Source organism: Pleurodeles waltl, chromosome 5 (assembly GCF_031143425.1).
Source record: "Pleurodeles waltl isolate 20211129_DDA chromosome 5, aPleWal1.hap1.20221129, whole genome shotgun sequence".
Classification (NCBI taxonomy): domain Eukaryota; kingdom Metazoa; phylum Chordata; class Amphibia; order Caudata; family Salamandridae; genus Pleurodeles; species Pleurodeles waltl.
Genome location: NC_090444.1, coordinates 1,738,520,673 through 1,738,537,816, shown reverse-complemented (window position 1 = coordinate 1,738,537,816; position 17,144 = coordinate 1,738,520,673). Strand labels below are relative to the sequence as shown.

The following is a 17,144-nucleotide window of genomic DNA, read 5'->3' as shown; positions in this document are numbered from 1 at the left end:
GTAGGTCCTAGGTAGCCCCAAGGGCAGGGTGCAATGTATTGTTAAGGTAGGACATATAGTAGTGTGTTTTATATGTCCTGACAGTGAAATATTGCTAAATTCCTTTTTCACTGTTGCAAGGACTGTCCCTCTCATAGGTTAACATGGGGGGTTTTCATTAAGTTACTGTGTGTGGTGGTACAATTACTTTACACCTAGCACTCTGAGGTTAAGCCTACTGCTCTGCTAAGCTACCATGGGGGTAAGCAGGGGTTAGCTGAGGGTGATTCTCTTTTACCCTGACTAGAGTGAGGGTCCTTGCTTGAACAGGGGGTAACCTGACTGTCAACCAAAGACCCCATTTCTAACATTGATGATCAGCGGTTGGGATTTGGACTTGTATTTGTACTTGACATACAGTGATTAAGTGTACACTACTATTTTGAGTGCAGACCACTACGTGACCACATACTACTTGTTTGGTGATCTTTTGCTTTTTCTCTTAAGGACTTCTTTTTGTTCTACTTCCATGATTTTGCTGATCCTATGACTGATTCTTTTTACTTCATTGGGAACTTAGGGCCAGATGTAGCAAAGGGCTTTACCCATTCTGTGTCTATGGGAAAATGTGTTCGTACATATGGCCCTTATTTTCTTCCTTTGGAACTTTACACTTGTGACCATCATGTCTCAAACTGGAGATGCAACAGCTGGAGCTGTGTTTGAAATAGAGAAACTGAAGGAGTACTCAGATGCTCAATTGAAACAGTTCATTAAAGATCTTGACTGTCTCACTGAGAGCTCCACCAGGGAGGGGGAGCTGCAAAAGGCACAGAGGGCCTGGGTGACAGTCAAGGAGGCTGGAGGGCATACAGAGGAGGAGAATGTGAGTGGGGAAGTGCAGAGGATACACAGTGGTGTAGTGGGGGTACCTGTTATGCCTGGGGGGAGGATCCCCAGGAAGGGTAGCAGGGTACCACCCAAGGGTCTGACTCCTGTAGAGTTACAGGACAGACAGGCAGAGAGGGCTCACCAGTTGAAGTTCAAGGAGTTGAGGATGCAAAGGGAGAAGGAGTTGGAAAAAAGGAGGAGGGACTTAGAGATTAAAAAGAGGATTTGGGTTTATGAGCTCAAAATGAAGGAGCTGGAAGTCATGAGGGCTGAGTCCAGCTGGAATGGTGGCAGCAACAATTTTATATCCAGTGCTGCTGAAGAAGTGCACATGCCCAGAGATGTGGTGCCCTACTTGAAGGAGGTAGTTAGCACACACCAAGAGGCTCAGGGTTATGAGGTAGCTCCAGTGATGCACAGGGTCCCTGAGGTGGATTGGGGAACTGGCATGGGGAGGGACACTCTACTGACTCTAGTTGAGAGTGACAGGGAGAGGGGTTCCCCCAGGTAGAAGTCCTTTGTAATGGAGTGTGAAGACATCCCAGAAGAGTGTGGGTTGAGTGTCAGGGACAGACAGGTACTGTCTCACCAGTCTCAGGAGGGTGATGTGGGGTGTTTTTTCAAAGCAGAGTCACTGGATGGTTGGGTGAAGGGTACTTTGGTTAATTCATGTGAGGGGCTGAGTGATGTAATTGCTGGAGAGCATATGTCTAGTCTTTATTTTCCAGAGCTATGCCAACACCAGGTGGAGTATGAGTTGTCTGACCCCAGGGAACTTACACTCTAGGCAGACCTCTGGGTGAGTACCAGAGAGTCTGAAGAGGCATTTGGGGGTGCTCCTGAAGGGAGTGGCCTAGGTATTTCTCAACTAGGTGAGGTAGGGAAGGATTGTAGTGTCCCAGGTATGTCCCAGTGTAGTGGGAAGGGTGAGGAACCCCATATCCAGTCTCAGAGGAGAGGGAATGGGGATGGGCTGAGGCCCAAGATGCCCAAGATCCGGTCCCAGGTCCTGGAGTGTTCCATGAGGGAACACCAGGAGGGGGGCCTAGCCTATACCGTTGGGCCATCTGTTGAGGGAGACCCCACAGTGTCAGGAGAACTTGGAGGGGTGGCTGTAGCCAGCGACCCACCAGTTCTGGTGTCTGGCAGTACCACTCCTAGTGAGGGGGTGCAGACGTCCAGACAGAGGGTTGAGAGGGGGTTGCGGACCCCAGTGGAGAAGCTGGAGGGTCAGGGGTCAGCTCTGAGAGAAGAGCCCCCCAAGAATGAACTTGGTGAGACCATCTCTGGGTTGGGGGGAATCCAGACTCTGTCAGATGGGCAGAGGTCAGGAGACCTGCACCAGCCAGACTCTTGTGTGGCCCTTGGGGACGGTGTGTCCCTTGAGGGGTAAGTGTGCCCCCGGAAGTCCTGGTGTGCCAGGCAATGATTCAACTGCAGGGTGATGACTCTGGGTTTAATGATCAGGTTCAGGGGGTAAACTCTGACCTGATGGGGGGTAGGTGTGCTCCGAAGGAAGTCCTGGTGCGCCGGGCAGTGGTTCAACTGCAGGGTGGTAACTCTGGGTTGGATGACCAGGTTAAGAGGGTAAACTCTGACCTGGTGGGGGGTAGGTATGCTCCCCAGAAAGTCCTGGGTTGCCAGGTGGTGGTCCAGTCTGTGGGTACAGACCCTGGACTGGAGAATCAGGTTCAGGGTGTCCCCCCTGACCTGGAGGAAGGGGCTACTGCTTACAGTGCCCATCCCATGTTGTCTTCTGAGGGGGCCACTCCTAGTTGGGGGGTGCAGGACCCCAGAAGGGAGGGCAGGGGGAGGGAAGCCTCACCCCTGGCCCTAGTCCAACCCGAAGGTATAGACCCCAGGTTGGAGGACCAGTTGCAGGTTAACATCCCTGCACGGGTGGAAGAATTGTGCAGGACTGCTTCTACAAGCACCCTGACAATTTTGGACTCTGGGGATGCCGCTCCGGCAGGGAGGGTAGAGCCCCAGAGGGGAGGACCAGGGTCAGGTTGTTATCCCTGACCTGGTGGAAGGGAGAGTGGTCAAAGAGTGCCAAGCACCTGGGGCTACCGCCCCCCACTCTCCACAGTCACAGTGGTTGGAGAGGCCTGAGGTCGGGCTCTCATCCCTGACAGTTGTCAGGGGTCACTGTGGCTTGCTGTCCTGGTGGACAGAGTTGCCCCTAGGGGGGACAAGAGTCCCACCCCAGGGGTGGAGTGGGCAACACCACTGTGTTGGCCCTGGTGGTACTATCTGCCCATTGGGATACATCTGTGAGCAAAGTAAAGTTAGGTGCTGCACAGATGGTATCTGCAGATGTGAAGAAGGGTTCCCCATGGGTTAGCTTGGTGGGCCCTGAGAGTATGGACAGAGGGATCCAACTGGAGTCAGGAAGGCGTAGAACTGGAACATGCCCCTGTTGTTGTGGGCCTGGGTCCCTGTTCTATCGCCCCAATCAGGAAAGCACATCAAGGTATTGATTGTTCTCCCCTGGCTTTTGGCTGGTAGTGGGTCATGTTGGACTTTTTTGCTTATGCAGGGTCATCCCCAATCTTTTTGCCTCCTGCCTCCTATTTCTTCTGACCTGTTGCTGTTGGTTTTTGAACTGTGAGCACTTTACCACTGCTAATCAGTGCTAAAGTGCATCTGCTGTCTGTGTATATTGTATGTGATTGGTTTATCCACGATTGGCATATTTGATTTACTAGTAAGTCCCTAGTAAAGTGCACTAGAGGTTCCAGGGCCTGTAAATCAAATGCTACTAGTGGGCCTGCAGCACTGGTTGTGCCAGCCACATAAGTAGTTCTGTAATCATGTCTCAGATCTGCCATTGCAGTGTCTGTGTGTGCTGTTTTAATTATAAGTTCGACTTGGCAAGTGTACCCACTTGCCAGGCCTAAACCTTCCCTTTTCCTACATGTCAGACACCCCTAAGGTAGGCCCTAGGTAGCCCCAAGGGCAGGGTGCAATGTATGGTTAAGGTAGGACATATAGTAGTGTGTTTTATATGTCCTGACAGTGAAATATTGCTAAATTCGTTTTTCACTGTTGCAAGGCCTGTCCCTCTCATAGGTTAACATGGGGGCTACCTTTAAATCTGATTAAAGTGTAGATTCCCTTTGGGAGCGGATGGACATGTGGAGTTTGGGGTCTCTGAGCTCACAATTTAAAAATACATCTTTTAGTAAAGTTGATTTAAAGATTGTGTGTTTGAAAATGCCACTTTTAGAAAGTGAGCATTTTCTTGCTTATACCATTTCTGTGACTCTGCCTGTTTGTGGATTCCCTGTCTGGGTCAGTTTGACAGTTGGGCTGGCTGCACCTCACACTAGACAGTGACACAAAAGGAGCTGGGGTGTAGTGTGCATTTCCTGATGAGCCATCTGTGCTAGGAGGGAGGGGAGAAGTGGTCACTTACACCTGAAAGGGCTGTGCCTGTCCTCACACAATGAAGTCTCCGACCCCCTGGTGAGTGTCTGGGGCCTGGCCTGGGCAAGGCAGGATTTCACATTCACTAGAGACTTTGCTTTGAAGTAGGCCTACTTCAAAGGAGAAATTGGGTATAAGAAGGGCACACAAAACCACAGACTTTAGAACACTTCTGGAAACAAGAGGAACCTCTGCCTGGAGAAAAGCTGAAGAGCTGAGGAGAAGTGCTGCCCTGCCTGTGACTGTGCTTTGTGGAGCTATCCTGTAGTTGCTGCTTCTGCCAGAGTAATAGGGCAAAGACTGGACTTTGTGTGCCTTCCATCTTGTGAAGAAATCTCCAAGGGCTTAATTTAAAGCTTGCCTCCTGTTGTTTGAAGTCTCAGGGACAGCAAAGACTGCTCTCTGCCAGCACCGGGAGTCTCTGGAGAGACTCCTGCTTTCACAAGTGGTACCCTATCCAGTCCCTGGGCCCTTGAAAGGAAAACTGGTGGAAATCCAAGGAAATCGACTTCGGATGACTTCGGACCGACGCTGCTGCTGAATCCGATTACGCCGCCTGCACCCGATGCCGTGACCTTCGCTGGAATGCGAAGATCTTTGCAGGCCCGACGCCGCTGCAGCCCCGCTGAAGTCCACGACTCCGTGGAAGTCTCCGCACCACGTCGTGACCGATGCCACTCGAGGTGCGCGGATTCAACGTTTCACACAGACGCCGCGATCCCTGACTTTGCGCATCAACTTGTTTTCACTCTTCACCAAAGGTACTGTACTTGGGGGTCTACGCGACTCCGTGTCCGGTGCCGCTGGTATCGGCTTGTTGGGAATGACTCCGTCACGACGCCGTGTTAACACCTCATCGAAGCATTTTTGTTTCTAAGCGCTATTTTTGAGTTTAATCTTTAAAAATTCATAACTTGACTTGTGTATGTCGGAGTTTTGTCGTTTTGGTCTTGTTTTGTTTAGATAAATATTTGCTATTTTTCTAAACTGGTGTTGTGTCATTTTGAAGTGTTTTCATTAAGTTACTGTGTGTGCTGGTACAAATACTTTACACCTAGCACTCTGAAGTTAAGCCTACTGCTCTGCCAAGCTACCAAGGGGGTTAGCAGGGGTTAGCTGAGGGTCATTCTCTTTTACCCTGACTAGAGTGAGGGTCCTTGCTTGAACAGGGGGTAACCTGACTGTCAACCAAAGACCCCATTTCTAACAACCCTCATTTGGAGAGTGCCCCCATCTTTGAACCCATTGTGACCCTCCAGACAGGAGAAATGCCTAAGTTATGTTTCATTGGGATCACCCACCCTGAAACCTTACAGTCTCCAAAATGTTTCATTTCTATTCAGTCCGGTCACCAAAACGCTGGTTTTTAGAGACTCAAAATGTTGATAGGTATGTGTAACAGCTTTTATGGGTTTCAGAAGGATGTCTTCTGAGACCCGGAATAATTGTTGCATTTGCGTTCACAAGATACTGTAGAGTGTATCTACACTACCACATTTGTTTCCATATTATTATATATATATCCAAAACTCCACATCCTTCAAATAGTTCAGTTTTTAAAACATTTCCTGTACTCAGTGCTAAGTAACTTCACATTGTTTTCCCTTTGCTGACCGCTGATCTGCCCAGAGTCAAACCACCTCTAGGTGAACTCAATGATCATTCCCTTCTTATAAAGAGCCACATCTCATGGGCATGACTTTTGTATTGACCTTTCCTTGCGGCTAGCAGACTGAGCTCAATGGCGCACTCAGGGGCTTATTTACAAGCCGCTTACACCCCTGTTGAGTCACTTTTTCTATGGATTTTTGTGAGCAAGGCTGGTTTTCCGGTTGCAAAAGCTGATGTCTTTATCCTCTGCGACCCATATTTTGGGTTTATTGGGTTGTCCCATGATCAATGTTTCAGAGCATAAAAGAGAAGAGATACGGAAGCAACTTGCATAGGAGATTCATTATTGAGAGCGCCTTTTCTATAATTCGAAGGACAGGATGCAGTACATTTCATGTCAATCTGTTGAGCATATCTGGTTGATGTTATCACTGACCAAAAAGATAGATGATTCAGAGACAGACTTTTTATTAAATACTCTTCAGTGTAATTTGAAATCCCATTGAAAGGTATTATCCGGTATGGCTAATATGATTCTCGCATGTTATTCAGCAGGGCTTTATGTTCAATGCACCCATGTAGCAAACTGGATTATATTTTCAAAGAATAAATAGCCCTGACACATTGGGTGCTTTCATGTGAAGTAATTTATTCTGTTTTCTATTGGAGACCCCCAGGCTTGCCTTGGTGCCTCAAACAGGAAAATATTCCCTTAAAATATCCGTCCTCAATATGGCGGACAGTCTAATGTTCATCTACCAATAGTCCTATTACGTTGACTGTCTATCAGTTGTTTCTTCAGGCAGAGCCAATGGCCGCTTCACAGCAGGATCATGACAGTTCTCCTGACTCTAAATAGAGTGAGTTAACCATGAGTGTAGTCTGCAATGTATTTCATCATGTTAATGCCAGGTACCCTGTCTGCCAAACAGGTAGAGGTACCTAGGCTTTAAGAATATTTCCTTTGCCAATGTGGATAGTCGGGTAACTGAGAGGAATTCAATGATATAACACAGGCCTAGAGGTATCTGTTTAGACAGGTTTTTGTCAGGAATAAAAGTCACAGATTCTTAGCTTAGATTGTGTTTGTAATTTCAATTCCCTGTTTGGCAGCTGTTCTACAAATATTGAGGAAACACTTCAAAGAGGAATGAAGTATGTTAATATTGGAGAACAAAGTAATTAGACTATTGTTAAGGTTGCCAGGCTTATAGATTTGTGTGGGAGTTCAAGGATGTGAGAAACCAGGGCTTTTTGCAGTATTCCCCACTTTTTGCCCGTATTTGTAACTACTAAATACTGGTTTTCTGACTCTGAGGGTGCCCTTGGCTCTACTAACCAGACCCAGGGTGTGTGCTCTGATTAAAGTATATGCAAATTAGGCATAATTCTAATTGGCATGAAAACTGACCTATAAGTCCCTGGCATATGGTAGGGCATGTAGATTTAGAAGCTCAGCAGATTTAATGCACATAAGTGTGCACTGCTGTGTGGCCTGCTGTCACTTTAAAAGGCAGCCCTGCTTTGCAGGCTGCTTTTAAAGAACTTTATATGGAAATTCATCTTTGAAATTAAAGGTACTTCTAAAGTCTCAAACAACCTTATTTTTACATATTTGATCCCCAGGGTCTCCCCTAAGTGCCCCAGGGGTAGGGTGCCTTGTAACTATAAGCAGGGACATTATGAAAGATGTTTTTTATGCTGTGGTGAGGGTAAAACTGCCAATTTCATTTTTCTCCTCTGTAGGCTAACATGGGAATACTTTAGTAAAGTATAACTATTGCTAGGAAAGAGCTAAACATGTCCTTTTTTGATTTAAAATGATAAGAGAGCAAAAGACGGGAAGGGTGCTGGGTAGACAAACTTGTCTTCAAAGGGGGGATGACAGTTAGGATAGGACACAGGCTCACCCCAACTTCCTGCCACATCACCCAGATGGAATTAGATTAGCAGAGGGGCTGGAGGAGGGTGTTCAGGGAAATTAGCCACACCAGTGGGATGACTTAGCCAGATCTTAATCTCAAGGAGAAACTTCCTTAATTTTGGATTTTGAAACAATAGTGCTTCCTGGGATTGATTTGTGCCACACTTCACAGGAAGTCTTCACCTCAGAGAGTGGCACCCTGCACCTGATTGTTCAGGGGAGCCCCCCAGCTTGCCAGTCCGGGAACACTTAGGGGGTCATTCTGACCTTGGCGGTCCATGACCGCCATGGTGGAGGGCGGCGGAAGCACCGCCAACAGGCTGGCGGTGCTTCCTGGGTGATTCTGACCGCAGCGGTAAAGCCGCGGTCAGAAAAGGGGAGCCGGCGGTTTCCCGCCGGTTTCCCGCTGGTTTCCCGCTGGTTTCCCGCTGGTTTCCCGCTGGCCCAGGGAATCCGCCATGGCGGCGCTGCTTGCAGCACCGCCATGGGGATTCCGAGCGCCTTCCCGCCAGCCTGTTTCTGGCGGTGTCCACCGCCAGAACCAGGATGGCGGGAACGGGTGCCGTGGGGCCCCTGGGAGCCCCTGCACTGCCCATGCCACTAGCATGGGCAGTGCAGGGGCCCCCTAACAGGGCCCCACAAAGATTTTCACTGTCTGCTGCGCAGACAGTGAAAATCGCGACGGGTGCCACTGCACCCGTCGCACCCCTTCAACTCCACCGGCTCCATTCCAAGCCGGCTTCATTGTTGAAGGGGCTGTCCCGCTGGGCCGGCCGCCGGTCTTCTGGCGGTCGCCCGCCGGCCCAGCGGGAAAGCCGGAATGGCCGCCGCGGTCTTTTGACCGCAGAGCGGTCTTTCGGCGGGACCGCCTTAGTAAATATGGAAGAGTTGCCCAGCAAATCAGATCCCTGCCTGAAACTAGAAAGAGGAGAAGGATTGTCCTGCTGGAACCCTGGTCTGCACCCCGAAGGACTGCACTCTGGAAGACTGCACCTTTTGCACACTGAGGAAATACAGCTTTAAGGGCTTTGCCTGCCTTCAGAAGTGAAGGAGTGGACTGCCTGACAGCAACAGGTTAACAGAGCTTTGCCCACACCATCTCCATCAAGAAGACCTCCAGTGGCTTTTCAAGGAACTGGCCAAGTGCATTCAGGGAAACGTAGTCCCAACATCCTAAGGTCCAGCTCAGAGATTCGAGATCCTTGGACTGGTGTTGTGGACCCCCAAAGATCCATATCGGGAAACAAGAAGAAGAAGGGCTGCCCTGCTGAACCCCGGATCTGTACAAAGAAGGATTTCACTCACAAGAACTGCACCTGATGCTCATTCTCGGCTTCATGAGGACTTTACCTGGCTTCTAAATAATTCAGGCATGGACTCTCCATAAGTTACAGGCATGAAGGAGCTACCAAGAATCACTTGCATCAACTCCTGCCAGATGAGCTCAGTGGAACAGCGTTCAGTGGACTTTTAATGACTTGGCCAGGGAGTTGTGGAATTGTAATCCCAATGTCCCAAGGAACAACTCAGAGACTCTGGAACTGTGAATTGGTGTTGAGGACCACTTTCCTTCATCACAAGAGGCTGGAACTCTTGACTTTGTCCCAGTCCAGCTCGACCTTTTTAACCCTTTGAGCTCTATTTGCTTCTAAGTGTTTTTTTTTACTTATAATCTTTAAAAAGCATATCTCTGGTTCCCTGCAGTGGATTTCTGTCATTTCGGTGTCACTTTATTCATAAAAATATTTCCTATTTTTATAAATTGGTGTTTGATTTTTATTATGGGTAGTGTCTTAGGGGGTCATTCCGACCCTGGCGGCCGGCGGTAAGGTGGCGGTAACACCGCCAACAGGCTGGCGGTGTACCGCCAGCAATTATGACCGTGGCGGAATTGCCACGGCCATACCGCCGGCCCCTCCAATATCCTGCCAGGATTCCGCCTGGCGGTCATAATCCCCAGGGCAGCGGTGCAAGCACTGCTGCCCTGGGGATTATGATTCCCCGACCGCCAGCCTGTCCGTGGCGGTACACACCACCATTGAAAGGCTGGCGGTAAGGGGACTTGGGGTGCCCCTGGGGGCCCCTGCACTGCCCATGCACTTGGCATGGGCCGTGCAGGTGCCCCCAGGCATAGCCCCGTTGCGCATTTCACTGCCCGAATTTCAGGCAGTGAAATGCACGACGGGTGCTACTGCACCCGCTGCACATCAGCATTGCCGCCGGCTCTATTACGAGCCGGCAGCAATGTTGATGTGACATTTCCGCTGGGCCAGCGGACGTAACACTGTTACCGTCCGCTGGCCCAGCGGAAATGTCATAATAGGGAGCCAGGAATATCGCCGGCAATGGCGGTATTCTGTCTCCCGCGGCCTCGGCGGTCTTTTTACAAGACCGCCGAGGTCGTAATGACCCCCTTAGTTTTTTAATGTATTGGTGTTTTTAAATGCTTTACACACCTGTCTCCTAAGTTGAGCCTGCCTGCTCGTTGTCAGCTACCAAGGGTTGTGCAAGGAATTAATTTACTGATACCTTGACTGGACCTTATATTGTGGTTGTGGCTCTATTACTAGTGTGGTTTGCTATCAACCCCTACTAATAAACTACCTTTCAACAAAGGATTGTGCCTTCTACTGTACTTGATGAAGGCAATATGTGAAAAGAATGGAGTTGAAGTTCTAGTACATCTTTTTTGTAAATTATTATCACTCTTTTGACATCATTGTTGGATGACGTTAGTGTTATTATTTTATTGTGGGCTCTTTTTTACTATAAGAAATAGACTAGAAGTATGTGCAGAGGATGGAGGAGCCAGAGATAGATAGCAGGCGGCTAATGTTGTGTGCAAGGTTTAAAGGATCGATGGGAGGATGCCCCTTTTTGAAAAAAAGAAATGTAGCTTATCAGCGAGAGAGTAAAGTTAGGAGTCTTTTGTTGTATATCCACAGTCTTCATGGAGTCTAGGGTAAGTGTAAAATTGGTCAGAGTAGACTGTATTGGAATGTAAAATACAGTGTGTTGAAGAACATTAATCAAAGGGAAGGACTCCAACATAATATTTTTGGGATTGACTTGCACATCACAATTAGTGTTGAAGGTATAAAGCATAGGGCTGATTATGAACTCGGTGGACAGGTTGCTCTATCACAATGGTGATGGATATCCCATTCACCCAAATCTAAATAACATTCCATCCTATGGGATTTAGATTATGATGGATGGGATATCTGTCACCGTTGTGATGGATTAACCCATCCGTTGAGTTCTAAATCAGGCCCAGAGTCTTATGTTGAATGCATGGCTGTGACTTGGGGTGACATATTGTTGGTGTTTTATGTTATGTATGAGTGAAAGATTGGGAGAAAGATCAGAGGTAAGGAAAGGGGTAGAAAAGAGAAAATTGTTATTGTCCTGTACAGTGGGGAAGGAAGTATGCCGACTTGCGAAAAGGAATGCAGATTTGGTTTGGTTTCAAGCAGCTGAGCAAAGCTATAAAATGAAAGTCAACAGTTTTTAGGTTGGTATACGAGACCTGAATCAGAATTTTCACATTGTTATGCAAAGAGATGAAGACTTTACAATTGAAAACGCGTGAGGACCAGATCATAGTGTTTTTTCAAAGGAATGTTGTATTTGCAACTAGACAAAAAGTCTTACTGATGCTCAAAGTTCATAAAACTCTTGAATTATCAAAATGATCTTAAATTACTTCTGATAATTGATTTCACGTAACTTGCCCTTCTCAGATATTAGGGGGTCAGGATGTGGTTTGCTGACCACCCATACAATTTTGATATAGAAAGCATCCAAACACCTTTCTATACACAGTACTGTTTTCCCAAAACTCAGAAGTTTCTGATATTTACTACAGCGACCAGTCTAAGCCAACGTAGTGTAATCTGCAGGACATTTTAAATATGAAAGACATTTTCAAACCATTGTTTAACTTTTCCCAATTGCAGATCTACCTCAATTACTGTAAGACCTTTGGCTATGAGCCGTTTTAATGCTTTAACTAGGGTCGGAGGTAACTGACGTAATTCTCACTACTATAATTACTCATAATTACCACAAAATTTGTCATGAATAGATAGATACATGATAAACGTAATTCAGCATTTATCATTATTGCAACAAAATGAAAAGAAATTATCACTAAATCCTAGAGGACACCAACCGCAGTAGCCAGCAGCCACTTACTTTCTTAGTTCATTGTTTATGTGCTCCTTTGGAAGGATTTTTCCCCAATATTTTTCTTGATTATTGGAGCTGGTATAATCATATAATTTTACAACAGAAAAGTAATGGGTCATTTCTCAAATTACTCTGACTACTCTGTTGTGATCATAATGTTTCCCAGGCCTAGTTTAAACAGCCACAGGTGTTTATAACTAACCATTTTCCTGCGCCCAAGCAAACCAACTTGGCTTTCTAAATCTGGAAGCAGTTGATGGAAAGAGATACATTTTCCTCACTATATGGTTGTCTAATATTTCCATTAACATCTGATAATCAGACACTACAGTTTAACATGAACATTTTCATCATTTATTCTAAATGTTTCTCTTTGAGGCAATTTCCTATTTTATCTCCAAATCAGTGCAGAATTCAGGCAGATGTAGAACTGATGCCCATTCCCTTTCTAACAAACGAAGAAGAATCTGTAGTGAATTACTGCTTTTGAGGTGATATGTAAACTGACATCTCAAATCATGATTATAATACTATGCAGGCATTTCAGTGTATTCCAACATTATGCAGCTGGACCCAATGACTTTGACATGCATTACTCAAAACCCCTACAGCAGTCCCTGTTTTATTAGGAGATGGAATTGGAAAACTGGTTGGGGAATGTTTCAATATTAATCAGTCTGCAACATTCCTCTTTCGAAAAAGGGTCACCTAAGCATCTGGCAAAAAAGTCCCTTGATACCAGGGAAAAATCATGGAGGAATCCTTCCAGTAACACCTCCCTTAGACTAGCAAATTGTGCACAAACTTGCTATGAAGGATGATTTACAGGTGGACTATGTTAAGAATGTCTAACTTACATCAGTTCTGAGTTCACTATATAGTCCAGGACAAAAGCGCAGCTATAGCATTTTGTCAACCCAAGCAATAGACCCCAACACTCAGCATCACTCACCTTCTTTGTTGCTATGGATATGATAGTATCAAACTCCTTTATCCGATTTCCCACAATCTCTCATGACTCCAGCAATAGATGTATTTATGCCATAAAAATATTTATCAACCACTCTTAGACACTGACCACCAGGGTCACCACATTTCACTGCATTCATCAATTATATTTATTTCATTGTATTTGGGGCTTTACATTACATTTTATGCTGGCCCAGAGAACTTTGGATGCAGGTACATATTAGAGTGAATAGTTTGCTCCGCCTGGAACATGCCAAGAATCATCAAGGAAATCCTTCAGATCTAGAAAGCAGTCAAAACATGTTTCATTTAGGGTCATGAGACACCTCAATTACTTAGTTGTCATTATTTTTTGTTTTTTAGAAGATTGATTATTGCCGTGAGAAACCTGTTTCGTTGATTCCCAGGGCAACCCAAAGTTACTATCAACTAACTGTATCACCAACGCTTTTAACTAGGCCTCAACAAAATTTAAAATACTTGCTTAATTTGCGCAGTTTCAAGAATTTAGCATTACGCTTCCTAGATTAAATTCCTGAAATAATGCCACTTTGCCTAATTACTTGCCATTTGCAGTAAATATTGACATTGATTGCGCAATCAGTGTTAAAAAACAGAAATGTAGAGGAACAATGGAATGCGAGTGGCTGTTGTTCACAATGCTTTTGTTTAAATATGTCCTTGCACCAAAAATTGATGCTAGGATGCATTATGTCATTCAGTGCAATGCCACTTTTCTTGCACCCCTTAGCGCCCCCCCTAACGCCACCATGGTAGCGCCATATTTATAATACGGTGCACCATGGTGGTAGTTAGGGTGACTAGTGTCATAATATGTGACACTAATTCGGCGCTTTGCAGGACTAGAGTCACAAATTATTAGGCTAATCCTGCAAAGCACCCAGAGGCCCATTGAAATCAATCGGAGTCTCTTTTGACTTTCTGCGCTGCTCTGTGCCAAATCCCCATACATTTGTGCCTAAGTATCTAGGACAATGCAGACTGATATTGCTGTGTAACAGAATGAAGCTCTACAACTGCTGTCATCGTCTTGGTATTACTCTTACACATTTTGTTTTTTTCTCCTAATACATTTGATTTGTAGACTACTGCATAGATATTCATATTTCCACTTTCAACTCGTGATTGGCTCTGGCTGAGGGAACTTTATCATTTTCATTTCAACTGCTATTAGTTAAAAAACAAGTCCATCCCTCCTTGCATTCCAGACTAGTAATTCCTTTAGATTCATCATCTCTACCTATTGAGTGATACCTTCCTGTTAGTGGTGTCAAACATCTGGGTATATTGTCAGATGCCATTGATGGGCTAGGGTTTCATCTTAAAAGGGATACCAAAAAAGGTGGGAATGTGCCAATCCACGTGCCAGAACATATCTACATTATCAATGCAAAACAAGTCTCTGAAATGGAAATTAACATTTTCTCTTCTGTGTTGGAAAGATGGAACAAGTGGATGATGCTTTAACTGTTTCAACGAAATACCTTTGTGTATCATAAAAAATGAAAAGGCTATGAGTATTTATTCTACTTTATCAGCGCTGATATTTAGAATACTTATAATAACTGACGTAGGAATATATATTTTGATGAGCAAGTGCTATACTACCTTGTTTTTTTGGATGGACCTATTTGTCTGCCACCACCACAAATATGCTTACCATTCTGAAATGTGATCATAAAAAAGGAGGTCTGAGGCACATATATTATATGCGTCCATCATAGGAGTTTTGGCACTCGTCTGTTCAGAAGTTTCACAAACCTGAGGGTGATCTGATTCGAATGTTCACATTTTGTATTTCAGTTACTAAGGCCCTCATTATGACCCTGGCGGTCTCTAGAACGCCAGGGTCACGGTCGAACTGCCGCTAAAGTGACGGTCCGACCGTGACATTACCACTGTGGCGTTACTGCCACAGTCGCATTGCCACTTTTTGGCCACCCAATGGCCTGCCGGTGCCGGCCGGCCCAATCCCTGGGGATTACGACTCCTCTCTCCGCTGGTGTTTACATGGTGGTTTCATGGCCATGTAAAGGCTGGCAGAGACGGGGTGCCAGGGACCCCCTGGCCAGCCCCGTTGCGCAAGTCACTTTGCAGACAGTGATTTGCACAATAGGTGTTGGTGCACCCGACTCACAACAGCATTGCCGCTGGCTCTATTATGAGCCTGCGTCAATGTTGTTGTGTGTTTCCCCCTGGGCCAACAGGAAACTCATAATAGGGCCAGCGGGAAGGAGAACACACTGGCGGTTTTCTGACTGCGGGAGTTTGGCGGGCGGCCTTTTCTGCCCACCAAACTATAATTAGGGCCTCAATGTTCTCCTGAGGACAAATGCATGTGAATCTTTGACCTTCATTCCGCAATCATTTGCCTCAAGTCTCTTCATTTAGCATGTGTTGAAAGTGTGACATTGAATATCATTGAACATTGTATGTCATCTTATGAGTCTGAGTAATGTGAGCAAATGTGAGAATATTGTGGTGACATATGTTTCTTTCTCTTTCAGCAAAAAAAACGTAAACTTACTGCAACAGACTCTTCATGCAATCCAACAACACCAGAGCATCATCAACCACTTTTGAGAGAAATGCTTCAAGTTCCATTGTTGATACTGGACTTTCTGCCTATTTAGCCACATTGTCTATGTTTATTTTGATAGACCTTTTTTCCTGTTTAACTACCAAGTCATGTCTCAGGTTTTAGGTTTTTGTGTATTTAGAAATCAGATTATCATTTTTAATGAGTGTAACACTTGTGGGGTGTCTTTAAACTGTATTGGTCTTTTAGACTCTTCGTACATTTATTCTAGCTATTCTAACTGTAATGAAGTCCTGCTAGGTTGTTTTATGTAAACCTTTCATTTATACTAGTGATCTCGAGGATGTGCTTCCAAATACTTTTTAAACTCCTGATGAATTGTTGTCATCATCGGTTCACCTGTGGTTGAAAACCTTTATCGTTAGAGTTCACTCCATCCTCAAACTTAGAGGTTCTTGTCAACTGACTTCAGGTTATGACTTTGTGATTCTTAAAGGTGACAAACAGCTTGGCCACAGATGATGTTCAGATAGTAAAATAAACTAAAATTCCATACTTTTGCTAGCTATATAACTGAGTTGTGCTCACTAATGTAGGCCTGATCTAATACCTGTGGATGGAAAGTGACATAAAATAATTTTGATTTCAAAGAATATCTTAAATGTGATTGCCTCGTCACAGTTGTTTCATAAAAATATGTTAGTCTGCAATGTGAAATTTAGAGATTTTCTTTGGATTTCACACGCTCCCTTATAAAATTTTGAACCTCATGTAGTAAGTAGGGGATTTTTCACCATTTCGAACAATTGAAATTGAGGACAAAATCAGGGTAAATTGTGTAGTATCATACATGCCAATAAAACAATTAACAGTGTTACTTAACACCAGGAAATAAGGGTTAGACGTTAGAAATAAATATTCACGCAGCAAAATCCTTAACAGGGGGACACCTGCGCTTTATTTGGAACAGTAGCTGATCTCACAACATATTCTGTCAATTGTAGTGTTGATTATTCACAATGGTTGTAGAGATTGTGACATTCTCTGATAGCTTTCAAATGAAATCTAAAATGAAATAAAGTTTAATAATTACTGGAAATCTTTCAATGCACATTTCATACTTTTTGGCAGTAATCTGAATAGAGTATTCATGTTTTTTCTGGAAGATGGTGCCAGGTGCTGTTTCTTTTGCGATGTGATGCGACCCAGGACACTAAGGTGCACATCACCAGAGGCTCCGTCAGTGCCAGGGTGTTCTAGATTTACAGATTCAGCCCGTGGTGGAACCAGTCTGTAACTGCAAAACCCATGGTGTTTTGGTAATATACCTTAATTCCAACAAAAAAATGGATACTGATTGTGATTTCAAGGACGACCTCCTCCTGAAACCTGCAGACCGCATACCTGCAGTCCTAAAGTCCTTGTGCTGCTCATCTACTGGTACTGAGAAAAAACGTGAAAATGGCGCCGAGACATTCATAATGTATCTCAAGTGACCATTCTTGAAACAAATCACATCCCCAAAACCTAAGAACTAAGAAAATGAATATTTCAGTTTCCATTAATCTTAATCTATTTAGAACTCATAGA

At 45.1% G+C, this 17,144-nt stretch overlaps 1 protein-coding gene across 1 annotated transcript in view; it reads left to right on the top strand.

Moving 5' to 3' along the window:
• LOC138297428 (cysteine-rich venom protein-like) overlaps positions 1-16,653 on the top strand; it is a 641,907-nt gene extending 625,254 nt beyond the window's left edge. The window contains exon 8 of the mRNA XM_069236788.1: positions 15,523-16,653. Coding sequence (XP_069092889.1) covers positions 15,523-15,536 — 14 coding nt within the window. The 3' untranslated portion in view covers positions 15,537-16,653. The remainder of the gene's footprint in view (positions 1-15,522) is intronic.
• Positions 16,654-17,144: the final 491 nt, after the last annotated feature.